Source organism: Vidua chalybeata, chromosome 20 (assembly GCF_026979565.1).
Source record: "Vidua chalybeata isolate OUT-0048 chromosome 20, bVidCha1 merged haplotype, whole genome shotgun sequence".
Classification (NCBI taxonomy): domain Eukaryota; kingdom Metazoa; phylum Chordata; class Aves; order Passeriformes; family Viduidae; genus Vidua; species Vidua chalybeata.
The window spans coordinates 5,269,584-5,289,762 of record NC_071549.1 but is presented as its reverse complement, the minus strand read 5'-3'; the positions used below and the strand labels follow the sequence as shown (position 1 = coordinate 5,289,762).

The following is a 20,179-nucleotide window of genomic DNA, read 5'->3' as shown; positions in this document are numbered from 1 at the left end:
GTGTCCCAGCCTGTCCCCACACCAGGGGTTGTCCCCACAGGTACACCAGCACACCTGGCACACCTCACACCAGCAGTGACTGCTTGGTGTCTTCAGCTGGTGGAGGCCAGGGGACACAGGGTGGCATTTCCCAGGGCTGGTGTGTGGGCTGGGATGGGTCCCATTCCCGGGATGCTGCCCAGGCTCCTGCACAGCCCCAGGGCTGGGTGCTCAGCCCAGGTCCCGCTGCCCAGGCAGCTGCTGCTTGGATTGCCCTGAGGAGCTGCTGCCTGCCCAGGGGAGCACTTCTGTGACCCTTGCAGTTATGTTGGTGGAAAAACAAGCTGAGGAAACCTCTGGCTTCAGTGTCCCCTTCCCTGAGGTTGCAGGTGCCCTCATGTCCTCCCTGCCTGACCCCTTACTGGGCCAGACTGCCTGTCCCCACCACCCCAATGCTGTGGCACCCTGGCCCCTTTCCCACCGTGCTGCCCTGAGGCTGGCTGTGTGACACAGCGAGGGACACAGCCCAGGAGCAGGACAAGGCTGTCCCCTCTTCCCCTGCACCTCCCCAGGCCCCCAAGGTGCAGCCTTGGCCCCTCCACCCTGACACAAACCAGAGCTGGGGGGGGTCACACCCAACCAAGGTAGGACCCCACAACCCACAGCTGGGTGAGCTCAGGGGTTCACCAACCCTCCCCAAAACGTCCCAGAGCCAGAGGTGCCTCACCTGGGGCAGGAGGCGATGGAGGGGCCGTGGCTGGTGGGGCTGATGACAGACCGAGGGTGCTTTGCTGGGAGTGTCCTTCCCCCTGTCTGTGGAGCTGCAGCGCTTTGTACCCAGCCCTGGCCTTTCATCTCAGCCTTTCAAAGCACTTTCCAAGCTCAAATTAATTCTGCTGCAGCAGCTGCCCTCCCGTGCTGTTTAGCATAAGCTCTGTCTCGAAGCAGGGCTGCCCCTACCCCTCGGGGCTTCCCAGAATGATTTTCCCTGGAACCACCTCAAGCTACCGAGATGGGATGGGAGAGCATCACCCCGTGCCTCCCACTCTCCCCTTATTCCCAACACCCACAAAGAACTGCAGCAATGGCCATGCCATGGCACCCTCCTCTTGGAAAATCCCCTCTCAGCCTTCTTCCCTGCCCTCGGGAAGATGCTCCCACTTTAGACATGTTCCCATGGGAAGCCGGGGTGCTCTGGGATGTCCAGGTTGTCACAACTCGCCCTGGGTGCTGGTGGGGAGCCGGGATGAAGGATCCCAGCGGGAAGGTGGACCCGGAGCAGGCAGGCGTGCTGCTTCCCTGCGGGGCATTAATAATTAAGCAGGCTCGTCAGGCTCAGATGGCAGCTCTTATTTAAGGAGCCGATATAAATACCGCCCAGACGGCACTTACGGAGCTCCTAAAAAAAGCCCTGCCTGTCTCTGTCCCTCCAGAAGCAGCTCTGAGCTCTGTGGGGCTGGTAGGCAGCACCAGGCAAGGTGGGCACCAGCATCCTGTGGGGTCAGGGCTGTCCCCAACTCTGAGCCTGAGAGGTGGCAGTATCTGGGGCCAATACTTGGGGCACAGCCTGTGCCTCAGTTTCCCTCCGCAGCAGGGACCTGCCTCAACCTTTCTCCTGTGCAGTAGCAGGGGTGGATGCTCAGCTCCGTGTGCTGGGTTGGTGGCATCGGGTAGGAGCTGGGGGGATCTCTGCCCACTCACCACCCCACTCCACCCATGCCAGGGGGAAAGCTGCCCCGTGTTCTAGTGGCTGCTAAGTGCCCTTTTGTGTTTGCGCTGGCAGCGAGTGCCCCCCCGGCCTTGCTGTCCCCCGTGTCACAGCTACCCAGGGACACCCCTCCTGCACTGGGGTCGGGGACACTCGTCCCCCAAGGGCAGCTCAGTCCTCCCCTCTCCCTGCCCAGGAACTCCAGGACCCCCATCCTGGAGCAGCCCCATCCCTATTGAAGGGCAGGGGGCTGGGTAGGGGCAAGGAGGGTTGGAAACTTCGACATAGCCATGAGCAGGGGAGCAGCGGGACCCCCCAACCTGGACATCAGGCCCCCAGCAGCATCCTGGCCCCCAGGAGGAGGCGAGGAGCCGGAGGCGGAGGGACGGGGCTGTCACAGCGAGCCGCTTGCTGCAGTCCTGCTCGCAGGCTCTGCAGCGTGACTCAGCACAGCCTCACCGCTCCCAGCCCCACCGCCGCGGCCTCTTCCCCCAGCCCGGGGGGAACACACGCTCCCCACCTTCCCCCTGCCCTCCCACAGCCCCTGTCACCCCAGAGCCACCCCGTGGTCCCACTCATCGCTGCCTGTCCCCACCCCGGGACCACCAGCGGCTCCTCCAGCCCCAGCACAGGCAGGGACCCCTCCTCCAGGGGCAAGTGGGGTCTCCGAGCGATGGAGAGCAGGGTGGGGTCTGTCTGCAAGCGCCCATCGCCTCTGCTGTGCCCAGGGATCCATCTGGATCTGGCCCTTCCCACCCAAAGCCCCATATGGAGTCAGGGGAGCTGAGCACCAGCTCCTGCTATGGCACCTCTCCAGGCATTGGGAGAAAGGATTTGGGGTGTTTTTTTCCTGGGGGATGGGACTGAAAGAGATGTCAGGTCACATAGAACAGTCTGGAGATTTTTTTAAAGGATATTTTGAGCCTCGCTTTTGGGGTGTTTGGAGCCAGGATCAGTTTGTCCCAGCCTTTCTGTACACATCCCCTCTGGCCATGACCTGGGCATTACAGGGAGGTGAGGAGGGTGGGCAGAGAAACCAAACAGCGCTGGGCAGGGGGACTGAGAACCCCAGCTGTCCCCTCTGACTGTCCCCACATCCCCGGGCTCAAGGACACTGCGTGGCAGAACGCCACCTCTCTTTGTGCTGTGCCGCGGGGTCAGGTGTCCCTCCACTGTCACAGCGGCCCATCCACACCCCCATCGCTGCCGTGGGGCCAACAGGGCATTTGCGGCCGTGCAGCTGGGGCACCGCGGTGGCTGCGTCCCGGAGGATGCAGACCGGATTAAACCAAGCGCCCAGCTGGCAGCAGAGCACCCGGGAATAGCCGGACCCCGCTCCCACCCGCAGGGCAGCCCCTGGGCCGCGGCATCGCCCTGGGAAGCGAGGCTGGCAGACAATCCCTCTCCTGCCTCTCTCCAAACGCGAGCGGTGGCAGCGAGCTGGCTCAGCAGCCCACGTGGGGAGGCTCCTGCCAGGGGAGCGACATCAAATTAAATATATTAAAAAAAAAAAAAAAAAAGAAAGAAAAAAGGCAGAGAGAAGGAAATGATGGATGGGAGGATTTGCAGCCGCGGCCGTTTGTCCTGGCGGAGGGATCCTGCAGGCGCAGGGAAGCTGGCGGTGCAGGCGCAGCCCCCGGCACGGCGCGGCACGGCACGGCACGGCACAGCGTGGGGAGCAGCCGTCCCCGCGGTCCCCCCGCCGCCCCGCTGCCTTTGCCAGCCGACTAATTGCGCCAGTGACTTTGCAGTTCCCAAAATAGCTGCTGCTCCGGCGGGTGACGTCAGCGGGAGCCGCGGCGGCCGGCCCGGCCCCGCGGGCAAGGAGGCGCTGCCGGCTCCGGGCTGCGGCGAGCGGCTCCTGCGCCCGCCGGGTGCCGCCGGGTGACCTTGGCACCCGGGGCCACGCTCGCGAGGGAACGAGGCTTGCGGTGCCGCAGGGATGCCGCAGGGAGTTCAGGTCCTCGTTCGTGCCGTCGGAGGAGGAGGTGGTGCAAGGCTGCCCGTGCTCTGCCGCGTGGGTGTCCACGTTCCCAGGGCCTCTGGCTGTAGGGGCTGGGGCAGGCTGCCCCGAGGAGGGCAAATCTCTGTGCCCCCACGGGGTGAGGAATGCCCCTCCAGGCAGGCTAGGTGTGTCCCTGCAGCTCCCCGAGGGTGTCAAGGGGTGAGCCAGGACCACCCTGCCCGTGTCCCCCTGGGAAACTGAGGCACGTGGGGAGATGCAGAGGCAGCAAGGAGGGCAGGGGAGGGCACAGCGAGCCGGGGGCACAGTGAGCTGGGGAACAGAGCAGAGCCCAAGGTCACCCAGGTGGTGCAGGGAGCAGCAGAGCCAGGGATGCTCCCGGCCCAGGGCTGCCCCCGGCACTGACTCACCCCGCGCCGGATAGCGCCCAGCTCCTCCGGTTACAGGCACAGACGGGATTGCCTTAACGGGGCACGGCGGCGGCAGGGCTGGCCCAGCCCGGGAAGGGCACCCCTGGGACCGGGCACTGACCCACGGGCCCCTCCTGCCATCCCGGCAGTCCGCAGCCTCCCCCCACGAGCAGGGCATCCTGCACCACGTCCCAGCCAGAAGCACTGCTTGTGCTGGTCTCATACTGGTCCCAGAATGGATCGCCCATCCCTCGCAGCACAGCTGGGGGCGGATTTAATCACGAGTGTCCCCTCGCCTGCCCCAGTTCCCGGGCAGCAGAGTTCCTGAGCCCCACACCAGCACCCAGCCAGAGGCCAGCTTATTATTCCAGAACGTGGCAAAATAATTAAAGCCTCCTCCATTTCCCCTTGCTCATTTGTGCTCCTTCAGCCTGGATTAATGGGTCTCTTCTCCCAGCACAGACTCATTCCTTATTCCTAATAGCCCATAAATCCCAGCCTCAAAATAACCCCAGCTTTTGCCTGGACCTGCTGAAATATTTATTCTCTCCTCCCTGCTACCCCCCACACCATCCCCTCTCCAGGGATGGGGAGAGGAACTAATCGATGACATCGACCAGTGTGGAGCTGCAGCTGCTCTGGGCGCCGGGAAACAGCTGACGTCGGCAAGAGGATGGGAGCTGGGCAGGAGCTCGGCTTTTCCCGGCTCCCACGCAGCCGCTGCAGCCTGGCTGTGGTCCCGTGGTGGGACGTTCTCACACCCTTGGCACCTCCCGCGCTGGCACCCTGCTCCAGAGCATTCCCTGTGCTGCTACCGAGCCTCAGAGCATCCTCTGTGCTGCTGCACCCTGCTGCAGAGCCAGGGCGTCCTCCACGCCCATGTTCCTTGCCCCAGGGCATCCTCTCGCCGGTACTCTGCTCCCACCCTGCCTGCCATTCCCTGCTTCCAGAGAAACGGGAGATGATGACCAGCTTGGCTGTGGAGCGGCTGGGGGGATCCCTGTGGATCTCAGCCCATCCCAAGCTGGCTGCAGGAGAAAAGGCTGGAAGAAAGGGAGGCAGCTGCTGCCTTTCCTGGCTGGAAACCCTTTGCTTGCCGGACTGTAGGCTGTGAAAGGGAGAAACTCTGGGATACCAGGATCTGCTCTTCCCAGCTCAAAGGCAAGAAGAGCAGGGTGTGGAGTAACACCAAAACACAGCCCAGCTTTGCCAGCTCAAGGCATACTCCCCAAGAAAAACAGGGAAAACCCATCCAGCCTTTCTTATCTTCCTCCCTGTGACACCCCAAGAGGCAGCAGCTTCCAGAGCAGCTCCTGGCCACCAGCCCCTCTCCCATCTCCCATAGGCACAGGGAGGAGACGGCAAAGCTGGAGGAGCCCTCAGCACCCTCTGACCCATCCCCAGCTGGCGTGGGCTGTGGGGATGGCCTGGGAGCTGCTGGGGACAGCTCTGTCCCCCTCCTGCTCCCAGCGGGACCCAGGCATTGCCCAGCTGTCCTGCAGGCAGGAGGCGAGATGGGAAGTGAGGGGGCAGGACCTGGGAGCGCAGGGAAAGGAGGATTTTGTTCCCACACCACCTCCCTGCCCTCTCCCAGGGCCCCAGCAGGCCCTTGTCCAGCTGTGCTGCCACAGCCTGCCTGGAAGATGCTTCCATGCCTCAGTTTCCCCACTGATAGAGATCTGGACTGGGATCAAAGTGCTGAGAAAGCTCTGTCCATGGGAAGTGGAAGAGAAGCAGCTAACAGGAACCTGAGCTTGGGGCCAGGGCCACCCCACAGCTCACATGACTGCCAAATCCCACTGGGAACAGACCCAAAGCTGGATCCAACCTCAACCCCTGAGCCTGATGGGCTGCAGGCTTGTACCCCAGAGCTGGGGTGGGGAAAGGTCCAAGCTGAGCTCTCAGCTGGGTGGGAATTAAAGGCTGCTTGAGCATTTTAAGCCAGGGATTTGGGTCAATTTTTGGCACCAAGAACTGAGCTCTCTCCTCCAGGTTTGGGGCTCTTCTCCAGGTGTTTGCTTTTACCCAGAGATTTGAGGGGATGACAGGAAAACAAGTCAGCTCTCAGAGCACTTTCAAAGGGCTTTTATGTATTCACAAAAACAAACCCACACACATATAAGAAAAAAAAAACTGGAAAATGAAAAAACCCAACACAGGAATATGCACAGTCTCTTATCCACAAAAGAATTGCACAAACAGCAGAGTGAGCTCTGTGCCACTGTATGAGCCCTTCCCCACCCTTGAACCCCATCCATGAGAACACAGAAGTCATTTTCCCAATGTCCCAGTAGGAATCAAACACTTGGTGGTGAAGGTGACTGGTGCTGCAGGCTGGGTCTTTCCACCTGAGCTGGGAGGAAAACAGCCTTTATACCCCAAAGGCAGAGCGCTGGGGAAGGAGCAGGCTGCTGGGTCCCTTTCTTTGCTCTGGGAAGGGATTTGGGGTCTTCCCTATGGTTTTCCATCTGCTTGTGTCCTGTCTGCCAGCTCCCTGCCTGCCCTGGGCACCTCGGAGCATGGAGCTTTTGGGACAGAGCAGCCAGAGCCAGCACGTCTGTATGGCACAGGATGGAGAAGCATGGGGGGACTGCAGGGTATCCCCATCCTTTCCCACTCCCCAGGAGATTTTTTGGGCATGGACTGGCTGTGCTGAAGCCCCCCAGGAAGGGAAATCTCATCTGAGCTCTCCTAAACCCCACAGTGTTTGCAGAAGGAACAGGTGAAACAGGCACAAGGATTGCAGATGGCGTGAGATCCAACGCCTGCATTTCTGCTGCATGGGAGTGTGGGAGGAATTGGTATTTCTGATGCCAAAATGGGAAGAAAAAACTGGTATTGGGATTGCTGGAGGGCTTGCAAAGCAAATTGCAGAACAACAGTAATTCACTGCAGAGCCACTGGAGCATCCTGGTGTGATTTCAACCCCCTTTTTACATTTTCTGAGTATAATTTAGCATCATTTTCACAGCAGAAAATCCATTTTTCTTTCCTCATCTCCTAAAAGAAATGGCTGAAACCAACCAGATTTCACACCAGAAGCAGTTTTGTTTTTCCAAGGAGCAGTCTGGGGGTGGGGGGTTGGGGGGGGGGAAGCTTCAGCCACTATTTCAGGAGCTGAGGAGAACCCAGTCCTCACCCAACTCCTCCCATCCTCAGAACACAAACATCCACAGGGGCGGTGCAGGGAGTGTGTCCAGACCAGCAGCAAGGGTTCAGCCCCTCTCTGTGGCATTGCCACCAGCTCCCTGCAGCATCCCTGTCCCCCCTTACCTGCGGGAGGGTCATAGGATGTCACAGACAGCACCGGCATCCTCGGAGTGGTCGCAGTTGTGGACGTCCCAGCGGATGTGGGAGCAGCGCAGCAGCGAGGGCTCGTGGCCCTTGCACTTGAGGTTGTCGAGGAAGATGTAGCCGGTGCCCGGGCCGTAGCGTGCCTCCCCCCAGGCTGCCACGGCGTGCCCACAGCCCAGCTGCCTGCACACCACCTTGGCGTCCCGCAGGTCCCAGGCGTCGTCGCACACCGTGCCCCACTGGGACAGGTAGAACATCTCCACGCGCCCCTCGCACCGGTGGCTGCCGTTCACCAGGCGCAGGGACCCTGCGGAGGGAAGGGGGTGAGGCAGCCCCTGCCTGTGCCCACCCCAGGGCTGTGTCCCACTCTCCCTGCCTGCCCTGGGGTCAGCCCAGAGCTCCCCCAGTGCCTTTGCACAGTCAGGAGTGGGGGGGTGACCACCTGCCAGAGCTGGGGGAGACCCTCAGAGCATCGTGGTGGATGTTATGTTGGAGGAACAATCACCTCTGTTCCCAGCTCTGCACCTTTGGTCCATCACCTCCTCTCCCCACCCTGAGGTCCATCACTCAGTGGTCCATCACCTCTGCCTGAACTAGCCTTGGGGGCACCAGGAGAGGCTGTGACTTAACGGTGTCATCAGTTTTTCCCCCTCCTGTGGGCTGCTCCAGGCACTGCCAGATCTTGTGCCTCTGCTTGAGCCACTTCTTTTTCCACCCTGTGCCAGCATGGAGCATCCCCAGGGCTGGCACTGTGTCCCCAGGTGACACCCCAGTACGTACCCTCCTTGGGACGAGTTGGGGCCAATGTGGTGGTTGTAGCAGTGGCCTCTTGGAAATGGTCTTCAGTGTCATCAGCACCTGGTGCAGTGGAGGAGAGGTGGGAAAAGTGACTCAAGGGAGTCGGGTCTGAGCCCCCCAGCAGTGGTGTGGGATGGCTGGGGATAGCTGCAGGGATGTGGGGTGGGATGTGCAGCCACTGTGCACAAATGGGGACCACAGGGGGTGCCACGCTTCAGCCATCACCCACACCACGGCACCGACTGCTGCTGCTGTCCCCATGTGCAGGAAAAACCCCGGGGTGTGGGGGGCTCATTCTTCACCCCCAGCCCCATTTGGGGGACCCCATTTCCCACAGCCAGCCTGAGCGTGGCCAAAACCCTCCCTACATCCGTTCTCTGATTGACTTTCCCACTGAGCTGGGCTTCACCGGACACCCGCAGACCCCTCCTCTCGCAGCTCCCACTCTCACCTCGGCAGATGACCCCGGCGTCCTCGTGGTGGCCGCAGTTGTGCTGTCCCCAGCCCAGGTGGAAGCAGTCGGCCAGGCGCGCCTCGCCGCCGCTGCAGCCCACGTTATCCAGCAGGACGGGCCCGCTGCCGTAGCCGAAGGAGCCGAGCACGGTGGCGGCGAGGGCGGTGCCGCAGCCCAGCTGCCGGCAAACCACCTGGGCGTCGGGGAAGTCCCAGTCGTCGTCGCACACGGTGCCCCAGGTGCCGCGGTGCCGCACCTCCACCCGCCCGCGGCAGCTCCCGTTCCCGTTCGCCAGCCGCAAGCCGCCACCTGCGTGGCACGACGCCGGGGGGACCAGGGCTGCGCAGGGGGTCCGGTGGCCCCTGCTTCCCTCCAAGGGTGTGGGGTGAGCCCCCGGTTTCTGGGATAAACCCTGGGGACATGGGTGCAGCTCCCTGGGGATGTGGGGCAAACCCCTTTGGGCATGGGGTGAGTCTCTGGGTTATGGGGTAACATCTGGAGAGCATGGGGTGACCGTGGGGATGCCAGCTGAGCCCCTGGGGACACAGGGTGAGTCCTGGCGATGTGGGGTGACACTGGGTACAGGGGATGGTTCCCAAACAGCATGATGTGAGCACTGTGAGCATGAAGCAATCCCTGGAGATGTGGGATGAACCCTTGAGTGTCATGGGGTGAACACCCTGTGAGCATGGAGTAAATCCCAGCGATGTGATGTGAGCCCTGGGGATGTGAGGTAATTCCTGGGGCATGGATTGAGCACATGGAACATGGGGTGACCTTTGGGGACATGGAAGGAGCCCTGGGGGCATGGGGTGAGCACTGGGGATGTGGAGTGACTCCCCCAGGGACGTGGAGCCCCTTGCAGGACTAGCAGCAGCTGCACACTTACTTTCCTGCTCGATGGTCAGGAGTGTGGTGGTGACCACCTCGGTGGCCTGGGAGGGCTGGTCCCTGCTGTCTGTCACTGCTGGGACAAGCATGGGGACATGTGGGCATTGAGGGGTCCAGATCCAGCACCCACTGCCCCTGTTCCAGTCGGTGCCAGTGACCACCAGCACCGTGGCTGCCCCCTGGCAGGACCCTGCCATGGGCAGTGTCACCCCTCGAGCATCACCCACGCATGGCAGAACCCCAGGGTGGCCCAGGCTGGGTCACAAGAGGACACAGAGGGCACAGCTTCCCCCCCAAGATGAGTGACTACTAACATCCTACCTGTGGCCGTGGCTGTGAGCGTCTCCTCGGAGTCCAGGGCCACCGAGGTGGTGAATGATGTGATGGTGGATGTGTCCAGTCCTGTGGTGACACAGAGGGATAGAGGTGACACCTGGGAGCTTTATCATCAGGATTCATTACCATTTATGGTCCATTATCCTCTGACCCTCTGAGCAAGGTCTGGACATGATGGTGCCATCAACTCTGCGCCCAGAGGAGGTGCCAGAAGGGATGGGGATGTTTAGGAAGGGAAGGACCAGCCTGAAAAAATTGTCCCTTTTGTCCTACATCATCCCCTTTGTCCATTAATAGTGGGAAAGGGAAAGCACTGGCACTTACTGCTCCCGTCATTAGCCACGATAATGAGGGAATTCAGGGGGATTATTAAGATTATAAACAGTAATCAGTGGAGAATGGCAGGAATACATCATTTCAGGAGGGGAAGGGGAGGCAGGCTGGGCCTGGCACGGTGCCTGGCCCCTGGCAGCTGCTCCCTCCTTCCGGACACGGGCAGCTTGTTTTCCAGCCAGCAGAGCAGGGAAATGGCAGAGGGAAGTGGCAGGATGGCAGATGCATTTCCCCTGCAAATCACCACCCTGGCTGTGCTCCGGGCTCTTGGTGTGGGGTTGCTACCCCAGAGTACCAGGATGAGGGTGGATAAAGAACAAGAATGCTCCCACAGCGCAGAGCCCAGCCCTTGGGCATCTCAGCATCTCTCTGAGGCCATTTCTGCTTGGAGAACAGGATGTCCCTGGGTTTTTCCCCACCCCGAGGGCTGTGCCCTGCTCGGTACCTGCGCAGATGACCCCAGCATCCTCGTGGTGGCCGCAGTTATGGATGCCCCAGCCGAGGCTGTAGCAGGCGGACAGGAAGGGCTCGCTGCCGTCGCAGTTGACGTTGTCCAGGAGGATACGTCCTGTTCCATAGCCAAAATAGGCATTGCTCTTGTAATCCAGGGCTTGCCCACAGCCCAGCTGCTTGCAGACCACGCTGGCATCGCTCAGGCCCCAGTCGTCGTCGCAGACGGTGCCCCAGTTCCCGCGGTAGAAGATCTCCACCCGGCCCTGGCAGGTGTCGGGGCCGCTCACCAGGCGGATGCTGCCGTCACCTGGAGGGTGGCAGCATGAGGTGAGAAGGATGTGGTGTCCCTGCACGTGGCACAACGATGCCACCGTGCCCAGACCCTGCCGTGCCCGTGATGGCAAAGGAAATGAGTGAGAAAGAGCAGGAAGGGTTAAAGCTTTAGAGCAATGGGGCTTGGGAACCCTGGGAACTTCTGGGATAGGGTGTGGCCATGGCCAATGATGGGGTTTGGGGGTCTGCACCTCAGGACTGGAGGGTTGAGAGGCTTCAAGAGGGACAGCGGGTGACAGCAGGGGACACTGCCCTCAGGCAGTGATGGCTGAGCAGCTTACTTTCCCCATCCTGTACCGAGGCTGTGAGGGTCCTGGTGGTCGGTCCTTCGCTGACTTGCGTGGGTGAGAACTCTGCAAAAGGAAGGGGAGAGGTGGCACTTGCTGCTGCTCCACCTCAAAGCCAGAGGGATCCCTCCCTCCCCACTGCTCCAGGAGGGTCTGCACCAAACCAGCCCCAGCTGAAAATAGAGGGGTTTGCAGCTGCACCAGAGCTCTCTGCCAATGTCTCCAGCTTCTCTTCTGCCCTCAGACCCAGCTCCCCACCTCCTTTCTCACTCCTTCCACCTCTCCTCTCCAACAATGCCAAGATTTAGTTTCCTGCTCAATCCACAACCCCTGTTCTCTGGTTGCTGTTGGTACCAGCCAACCCAGCATCCCTGCCTTTCCATCCCTCCTTTTCCAAGCCCTGCTTCTGCAGGACGTGGGGATTCATGGAACAGCTGCTCCAGGTCTGCACAGCCTCACTTTCACAGCTCACTGATGCCTGGCTGATGAGCAAACCTTGCACAGCGAGGGAGGAACGTGTGTGGGGTACATAAGGGCCGTCACAGAGCCGTTCCACTTTCACTTGCCAAGTTCAAACACTTTCCACTGCTTTTCTCACCTTTAGGAACATCTCCTACTGAAAAGCTCAGCAATTTAAAGAAACACAAGTCAAAAGGGGAAAGATCAGTTGGGCAGCAACTGACTCAGAGGCAGGAGCGTGGGTGGGCATGTGCTCTTTCCCCAGGGATCATGCTGGAGAGGGCGCAAAGTCCCTGATCTGGGAGTGACAAGGAACACAAAACAGGCTGGTCACCTTATGGAGCACCAGCCCGTGGAGCTGGGAGGTGACCTGGATTGAGGAGAGGAGCGAGAGGAGGATGCAGAGGATGTTTGGCTGACCCAGGTCAGAGAGCCAGGCTCTGAGAAAAGACTCCTGGGCTCTACCAAGGCCCCTGCAACCCCCAAGTCTTGCACTCCACAGGAGTGGTGGCATGCTCTCTTTGCCCCCAGGGAACCCAACCTCGTTACCGTTGCACACAACAGCCACGTCCTCGTAGTGGTAGCAGTTGTGGATGCCCCAGCCATGGCTCCAGCACTCGCTCAGGGCTGCCTCCGAGCCCTTGCAGTCCACGTTGTCCAGGAAGATGGGCCCACTCCCTTGGCCGAAGGTCATGGCGGCTGGGAGGGTGATGGCACGGCCGCAGCCCAGCTGGCGACACACCACGTTGGCATCCACGATGTCCCAGTCGTCGTCGCAGACCGTCCCCCAGGAGCCGTTGTAGAGGATCTCCACTCGCCCCTGGCACCGGCTGGGCCCGTTGGCGAGACGGATCTCTGGGAGGATGGGAACAGAGAGGTCCCTCAGCAGGCAACGGGCCGTGGGGAGCAAATCTCCGTCAAACTCCTGCTCCTCAGATAAATTCCTGCCCCTTCTCTGTAGCACAGCGCAGTTGTTGGCTTGGTGCTGCCCACCTGCTGGGGGGACACGGCTCCCCGTCATCTGCTGGCAGCAGTGGCTGTGGAGACACAGCCCATCTCAACCCAGGAATGAGATGCACCAGCACCAAGGCCAGGCTGGATGGGGCTTTGGACAGCCTGGTCTAGTGGAAGTGTAGAGTGTAGGGGTAGAATTAAATGGTTTTTCAGGTCCCTTCCAACCCAAACCATTCTGTGGCTCTGTGATGCTCCCATCATCTCACCTGCTAACAGGCAAAAACCCAAGGGTGAAGGGAAAAGCAGACACGTGGCACCACATGTTGGCTTACAATAGGTGACAAGTGACAAGATGCAATTAGCAAATTCTTATTAGCCTCAACGAATGCATCCAGAGCTGGTCCCACGTGGGAGCTGGTGGGATGGAGATGATCTCTCAGGCTGCTGGCAATGGGGAGCAGGAGTGGAAGTGCCCGGGGTCTACCACATCAAGGGAATTATTTATTTGTGTGTGATGCATGGCACAGAGACAGGGACTCAGCAGGAGGTGGCAAAATTCTCCTTTCAGAATAATTAGAGGAATAGGGATAATAAAGACTCTTTATTTTATTTCTGTAAAAGAAGTTTAGCTTCTTCTTGCTGCTTTTTGTTCCAAACCAATATCTTTCCTTTTTTTAAATTCCCCATATTCTTTCTTTTACCTAAAAATGCATTTTTCAACTAGAAAACTTCCTGGAGAAAAGTGACTTTCAGAGAAGAATCTCACCTGGGAATGGCAACATCTCGGGCTCAGAGGTGGTGCCTGCAAGGGAGAAGAGGAGGGATCAGCTCTCCTGAGAGAGGAGGAGGTGCAGCTTGGGGAGTGATGGCAGCAGGCATGGGATGGGGGTGGGCAGCACCCAGCAGCCCTTGGATCTTTCCCTTTCCTGCAAAGTTCTGGAGTTTGTATGGGGAAAAACGAACACCCTTCCCCAGGCCATCACTTCATCTTCTTCACAGGTGGGGAAACTGAGGCAGCATATGAGCGACTGTGACTCTGGTGGGACTGTGAAGCACAAGGTGACATGTGTGACCCTAATAACCCCAATGGCTAGCAGAAGCCACTCCAGGTGGATCCTGTCTTGGGCCAGGTCTTGAGGACCTTATTGTCCATCCCTGGCTCCATTGCTGCCTTGCTGTGGGCCCTGGGCAGCCCCTGCATCCTCCTGCACCATCACCCCCATGGAAAACTTGGGTGGTGAGATGGGAACCAGGAAAATCAATCCTGCCCAGCTTGAGAAACCCACTGGAGATCACCTGATGGAAGATGCTGCACCCTGTGTACATTTTAATTGATTTTTTCTTTTATTTCCCCAACAAAATCCACTTTTTGGAAGCTCCATAATTACATGCAAGTACCAACACACCCGCTGATGGGGTGCAGCCACCTTAGGGGGTGAACCCCATCCAGAGGGAGGGAAACCTCCTCCAGAGAGAGGTGAACACTTGAAGGATGCAGGATATGTCCTCATCTCTCAAACCCCCTCTCACTGCTGGGCATTATTTGAGCACAAAATCCCTCTGCTAAGGGATGTGGGATCCTCCCTGGAATGCTGCCAACACGGGTCACTGTGGGCTCCAGCTTGTCCAGGAGGTGACAGCAACATGATCATGATGCCCTGGGGGATGGTGGATGGGGATGGGAGCCTGGACCTCGTAGACATCCCAGTCCACAAGCACTTGTCCAGTGCTGGAGCCCAGCACAATCTCCTTGGGCATCTGAGGTCCCCTGGGCTTGAGCCTCTGGCTACACAACCCTCTCCAGTGGGTGACACGTTCCAAAATCCTTCCAAACCTAGTGGAAGGTGTCACTGCTCAAGGCAGGGGGTTTGGAATGAGATAAATTTCAAGGTCGCTTTCCAACCCAAACCATTCCATGATTCTGTGATGCCTCCATGCCAATTACAGCACCCAAGGGCTGATCAACACCTGTGCTGCTTCTGTGGCCTCTTTTCCTCCCACTGCCTCGGACCAGCCCCGTCCTGCTTCACGCCCAGCCTGCAAGCAGTGACGTGAAGGTCAATCCCAGCCGCTCCGGAGGCGGATGTCACCGCCGTGAGAAGCGGCGTGAGCCTGGGGGGACAGAGGAGCAGATCAACCCACCTCCCTTTTCCTTGCTAGGACGTTGCCTGGGAGACCATTAAGCCAGCCAGAAATCAGGGCTGTCAAAGAAAGACCTAGAAGCCCCAGGAGAAAGGAGAATAAGGTAACTGCGTGGCTGTATCCATGACTTAGCAGGGATGCTGGAATGAACATCAGCAGCCAGGGAGCTCCGCCGTGGTCAGTGCTCCTGCCCTACTCAGCTGGACCAGGCATGGAAAGGGATGCTCTGGTTCCAGCAAGAATTGGGGATTAAACAGGTGAGACCACGGGAGCAGAGAGGCTCTGCAGGAGAGGACAGGGAAGGATACAGCAGCCCCGTGGGCTGGACAACACGGTAGAGGTAATTCAGCTCACCCCTGCACCAAAAATAGGGGAAGCGCGAGGGTTTCTAGGAAGAGTGTTTCATCCTGGCTTGTATTGATTTTTAACACCTAGTCCACTCCAGTGCCAAAAAAAAAAAAAAACAAACCAGTGGTTAAAAAGGACATTGATAAATATTCATCTCCCTTTAAGTCAAAATCAAAGCTCTGAAATATTCATTTAAGAGCATCCTCCAGCAAAGTCAGAAGAGATCTGAAAAGAATATGCCTGGTGTGTCTACAATAATAAGGAACTGTCTTTTTGAGAAGAGATAGAGCCCTCCATGTTTCTCTGATCCAGCTTCACAAAGCCAAAAGAAAAAGGGAAACTACTCGGGTGAACACCGCCGCTAAACAACACCACCAAATGAGAGGACAAATGGCCCTTCGTTAGCGACTAATCTGTGCCCATTAAGGAAGAGATCCAGGAGAGCCAGGCGATGCAGGGGACCGCGACAGAGCCACCAGGGTCCCCCCAGGGTCCCCACACCCGGAGTGTGAGCGCAGATGCTGCCACAGCATCCTGAGGGGGAAGGGAAGCACCAGCTGAGGGGGTGGGAAGGTAAAACCCGATTTAACTCAATTAGGATGTCTGACTACATCTGAATTCCCAGTTTTCCGGCTGGCTGTGCCTTGGCGCGGGTTTGTTGAGGCAGGAATGCGTTCCCCACCGCCCGGCTGTAATTACACGGATAGAGTCACACTGGGATAACTACGCTGCCACAGCACTCGTGTGGACCCGCGTTCCAGAGCGGGAATGGCTTTTCCCAGGTCTATTGAAATGCTTCCCATCCTGGTGGGAACGGTGCCTGCCAGGAGTGCATAGAGACTGTTGTTCTCAGGAGATGGGTGCTCGTTCCACCCATTTCCTTGGCAGGACTGGTCTCACAGGTCCTGGGGAGCAACTCCAGGAGCATCCCTTGGCCATCAGCATCTCCCCATGGGTGCTGCCTGCTCCCACGGGAGCCCAGAACTGCTCTGTCACCAGTACTGGCAGCTGCCTGCCCCATTCCCCTGCCTGCCCCATTCCCCTGTCTGTCCTGCATGCTGGGCTTGCCATCACAGCCAGGTCACAGGGGGACACAAGAGCTGAACTTGCTCCCTCCATCCCTGTGCACACTCAGCGCTGTAGGAGACACCACAATAATCCTGTGCCTGGAGAAAATCTGCCCACAAATTTGAGAGATGGAGAGGGATCACGGGTGCCTAAAACCCCTCCCATTGCCCCAGGCAGGAGCTCACCAGTGGGGCTGAGGAGGACGAGGAGGATAAGGAGTGTGGCTGGCATCAAGGAGAGAGGCAGCACCTCGGTGTCCGGCCTCCTTGTGCCGTGCCGGGTGTCTGGACAGGGACTGAGTGTCATTGCTGCTTGTCAGCCCTCCTGCAGGTGAATTTCCAAAGGACACTTCCCTGAAACATGCAGACAGCAGTGTTAGTGGTGGTGCCAGGAGAGCCTGTGGTCACCAAGGGCCATGCAGGACCTGTGAACATGTCCCTCCTCAGTATTTCCAGGAGCAGTGACCAGAAGACACATGAAAAGTAATTCCAGCTGGATTCATTGAGAACAAGCAATTTTTTTTGAGTGGCAAGATGAAGCTGAAGGGCCATATCCTACCAGCGAGATAAAACTCAGCAACAGGGAATGTCAGCAGAAAATGAGGAAGAGATTAGATATCTTAAGGTATCGATAGATACATGTTTCCCCCTCATTTACTGCTCACTGCCGAAGGGGTGGATTTCCCGATGTGGATTTCCAGGCTCTCTGGGAGGGGGATGGGTGCTGGTCCTGCTGGCCAGGATCCCTCTGGGAGCCCAGACCCACATCCCCGCGGTGCCAGCAGCCAGCCTGGCGGCAGCGTGCGCTGGGGGAGCAGTGCCATCGTGAGGATGCTCCCGCACGCCGGCTGCAAAGCCGGGCTGCGAGGCTTAGCTCAGCGGAGCCCTAAAATTAGTCCCTCCAGCCCGCACGGAGCGCATCCACTCCTGAAGGGATGCACAACAACTGCTGCCGCTTCAGGCAGCTGCTGGTGGTCCGAAACTTGGGAAAGGTCATTGAAATCCAGTGTATCAGCGACTAACCCCTCCTTCCCATGGAAACCCCTCATCCAGCCTTTTGCTGCTCCTGGATTTCCCATGTGGAGGCGTGGCAGGAGAAGAGCTCCCAGGTAGGACCGTGTGCTGTTATCCACCAGCCAAGGCCCCTCCAGACCATGGGCTGGGGCGGCTCCAGAGCCTCCAGACCAAAGCTTGGACTCCGTTGCCTTCACTAGGGAAAGGTGAGGGTGGACCAAAGGGTTTTGTGTGCACCAGCAAGAGGTGATGGAGGTGCGGGAAGGAGCCCGTGTGGATGGGACACAGCCCCGTTACATCTCCCTGGTCTCTGCTCGACTCCTCCTGACCAAGCCTCTGGAGGAGACTCACCAGCGGACAGACAGCTCAGTGATGGGGGCTGAAAACCAATCTACTCGCTGAGGTGGTGGCTTTCAATACTCCATTCATCCCTCCTGAAGCACCGAATAATGTCGCCTTTTGTCCCACGGGCCCTCCCCTCTCTCCAGCGGGGCAGGGCTGACAGATGGCCCCTCCGCCGCCCTGTCCCGGCCAAACCCCGGCATCGCGTCCTGCTCGCAGGGACGTTGTCATCGCCGGCCACTTTTGTGCCGGAGCCAGCGCGTTCCTGCTCCCTCGCAGGGTGGCAGCGGGCATTAACCACTGCGGTGCTGTGCCACGGCTGACCCCAAAGAGGGAAAACCCAACTTTCCTTCTCCGTCTGTTCTTCTCCAACTTCTTCTCAGTCCTCACCCCAATGCTCAGGATTCAGCTGAAAACTGAACCCCCTTCCTTAAACCCAGGAGTGTTTGGTCTCTTTCAGAATCCCCACAGATTAAAATCTGCTTTTAAGCCATAATTAGTCATTACGGCACTGTAGCAAAACCCAGCATCCCTTTTAACATCACTCAGAGAAGCTGTGGCTGCCCCATCCCTGGAAGTGTCCAAGGCCAGGTTGGACACGGTTTGGAGAAACCTGGGATAGTGGAAGATGTCCTGCCCATGGCAAGGGGGTGGAATGGGATCAGTTTAAGGTCCCTTCCAACCCAAACCAACCTATGATTTTGTGATGATTCTATGATTTAAAGTGTTGCTCAATGTGGGTTTATGGAAGTGCCTTCATCCCAAGGTTTTCAAGCTGACAGGTGTTGTGTGAAGCCACCCCCCACATGGACCCGATGGAAGAAGCAGCAAATCCTCCATCACCCCCATCCTGCACAAGCACTGACCACCAGGGATGGTACAAAACTCACAGGGGAGGATCAGGGCTTTAACGTGGGGCACAGAAAATCTCTGCTTTCACCCCAAATAACACACCACAGCAGACACACTGTGCCCAGCCAGCCCTCTGCCCTCAGTGAAAACTCCCTCCTCCTACCTGGACACAGGACTCCACAGGTCCTTTCATCCTTTTTGGTCCCCTTTGTACCCCTTGGCCACAGCTGGAGTGAATCCCAGTTCTCTGATTATTACTTCCACTTTTTGACTATTCAAACAACTTCAGGAGAAATCACAGTTTTTCAGCTGCCACCACCCTGCCAGATCATTATTTGTAATTACCATCCTGACCTAAAAAAAAGCATCATAAATCCACATACCTGTTTGGTATTTTCTCTCCAGTATAAAGATGGGTGTATCGAATCCCAGAAATATCCGTCCTCTTTTGAAATAAACAAAGGAGCTGGCTAGTTAGTTATAAAACATTCAAAAATAACGATTGAAATTAATATTCCTGGTAAGATGGGATTGGATAAGGCAGGATTTTTTTTTCTTTAGGTGAGACCTTGCTTAGTAAATTAAAAAAAAGTTTTTAAAGGGGGGAGAAAATGGATCTCATCCATCAACGGAACAGCTCCAGCCTGTCATCTCTTCCCAGTTTTGGGGCTGCTGCTGCTGGGTTACAGCAGGATGGCAGCCCTGCAACCCATCCTGGGACAGATCATCCCCAAAGCAAAGGAGAAAGAGAGGGAGCAGGAGAAGGGAGAAGAGGAGGAAGAAGAAGCAGAAAGAGGAGAAGAGAGGGAAGACCGCTAAGGAGACATGGTGGGCAGGGAATGGCTCGGGTTTCAGGGAGGCAGGCAGGGACACATCCTTAAATTGGGTGCTGGCAGAGCCCGGGGTTACGCCTCGAGGGGAAGGAAAAAGCTTTTTCAGACGATTTGGGCTTTTCAGCTCCTTCCCACCTCCCTCCTCAGCTGTCTGAGTGCCCACCTGGGGAGGAAGTCAGCAATAACCATCTGGCTGAAAATGCTTCTCTGAAAATGCTGCCTGAGCCAGCACTGGGATGCAGCAGGAGGGGATGGTTCTGACCTCCTTCCCTGCCTGGGGGCCTTGGAGACCTGTTCCTTGGGCAAACCATGGTCTTCCATGCCTGTTCCTAGGCAAGAAATTACCTTTAGAGGTCCCTTTTCACAGGATTTTTCCTGTCTGACCATTCAAGGCATCTCTGCTGAGGACATTAGAGGAACCTGACCTATCCTTGTGTTCTCAGCCTGTGGTGAGGGATGTCCTGTGGCTGGAAACCTTCCCCATCCACCTCCACCACTTTCTGCTCTATACATTCATGTTTTCTTCTTCTGCTCCTGACCAGGGCATCTCTTTATTTCAAAAAGAATTGTGTATATTTAATAATTTTTAACCATTACAGCCTTTAAACCATTTTAGCCATACTTGCAAGTAAAAGCCAGATAATGTGAGACTCTTGGGTCTCAGCAGCCTTGAAGACCACAGAAAAGGAACCTCCAAACCTATTGGGTTTCCCAGCCTTATGAATTCTTAAGTTCCCTAGCAATTTTAGGAACCTGGTGTGCTTTTGGCTTTGAACAAGTTGATGTTATGAGCCACAGGATTCCTGCCCTTGTTCTCATGGGAAGCAGAATTTGCCTTGTGGCTCTTGCTGCTGGATTTTTCATTTGCTTCTATGCAAAGTCCAGACATCTAAATGCCCTAAAAAGTCTGAGTTTTGTATTTTAACTCT

General features: G+C 57.7%; 1 protein-coding gene across 1 annotated transcript; it reads right to left on the bottom strand.

The window, feature by feature from the left end:
- Window positions 1-6,223: 6,223 nt before the first annotated feature.
- SSC4D (scavenger receptor cysteine rich family member with 4 domains) lies at window positions 6,224-16,516 on the bottom strand. Its single transcript, XM_053961459.1, has 11 exons — window positions 16,396-16,516; window positions 13,419-13,454; window positions 12,248-12,553; window positions 11,234-11,305; window positions 10,612-10,926; window positions 9,819-9,899; window positions 9,496-9,573; window positions 8,604-8,915; window positions 8,135-8,212; window positions 7,334-7,661; window positions 6,224-6,413 (listed from the first exon to the last, which is right to left on the bottom strand). Exons 1-10 carry the CDS (start codon window positions 16,514-16,516, stop codon window positions 7,345-7,347), a joined length of 1,716 nt encoding a protein of 571 aa, XP_053817434.1. The 3' UTR covers window positions 6,224-6,413; window positions 7,334-7,344.
- Window positions 16,517-20,179: the final 3,663 nt, after the last annotated feature.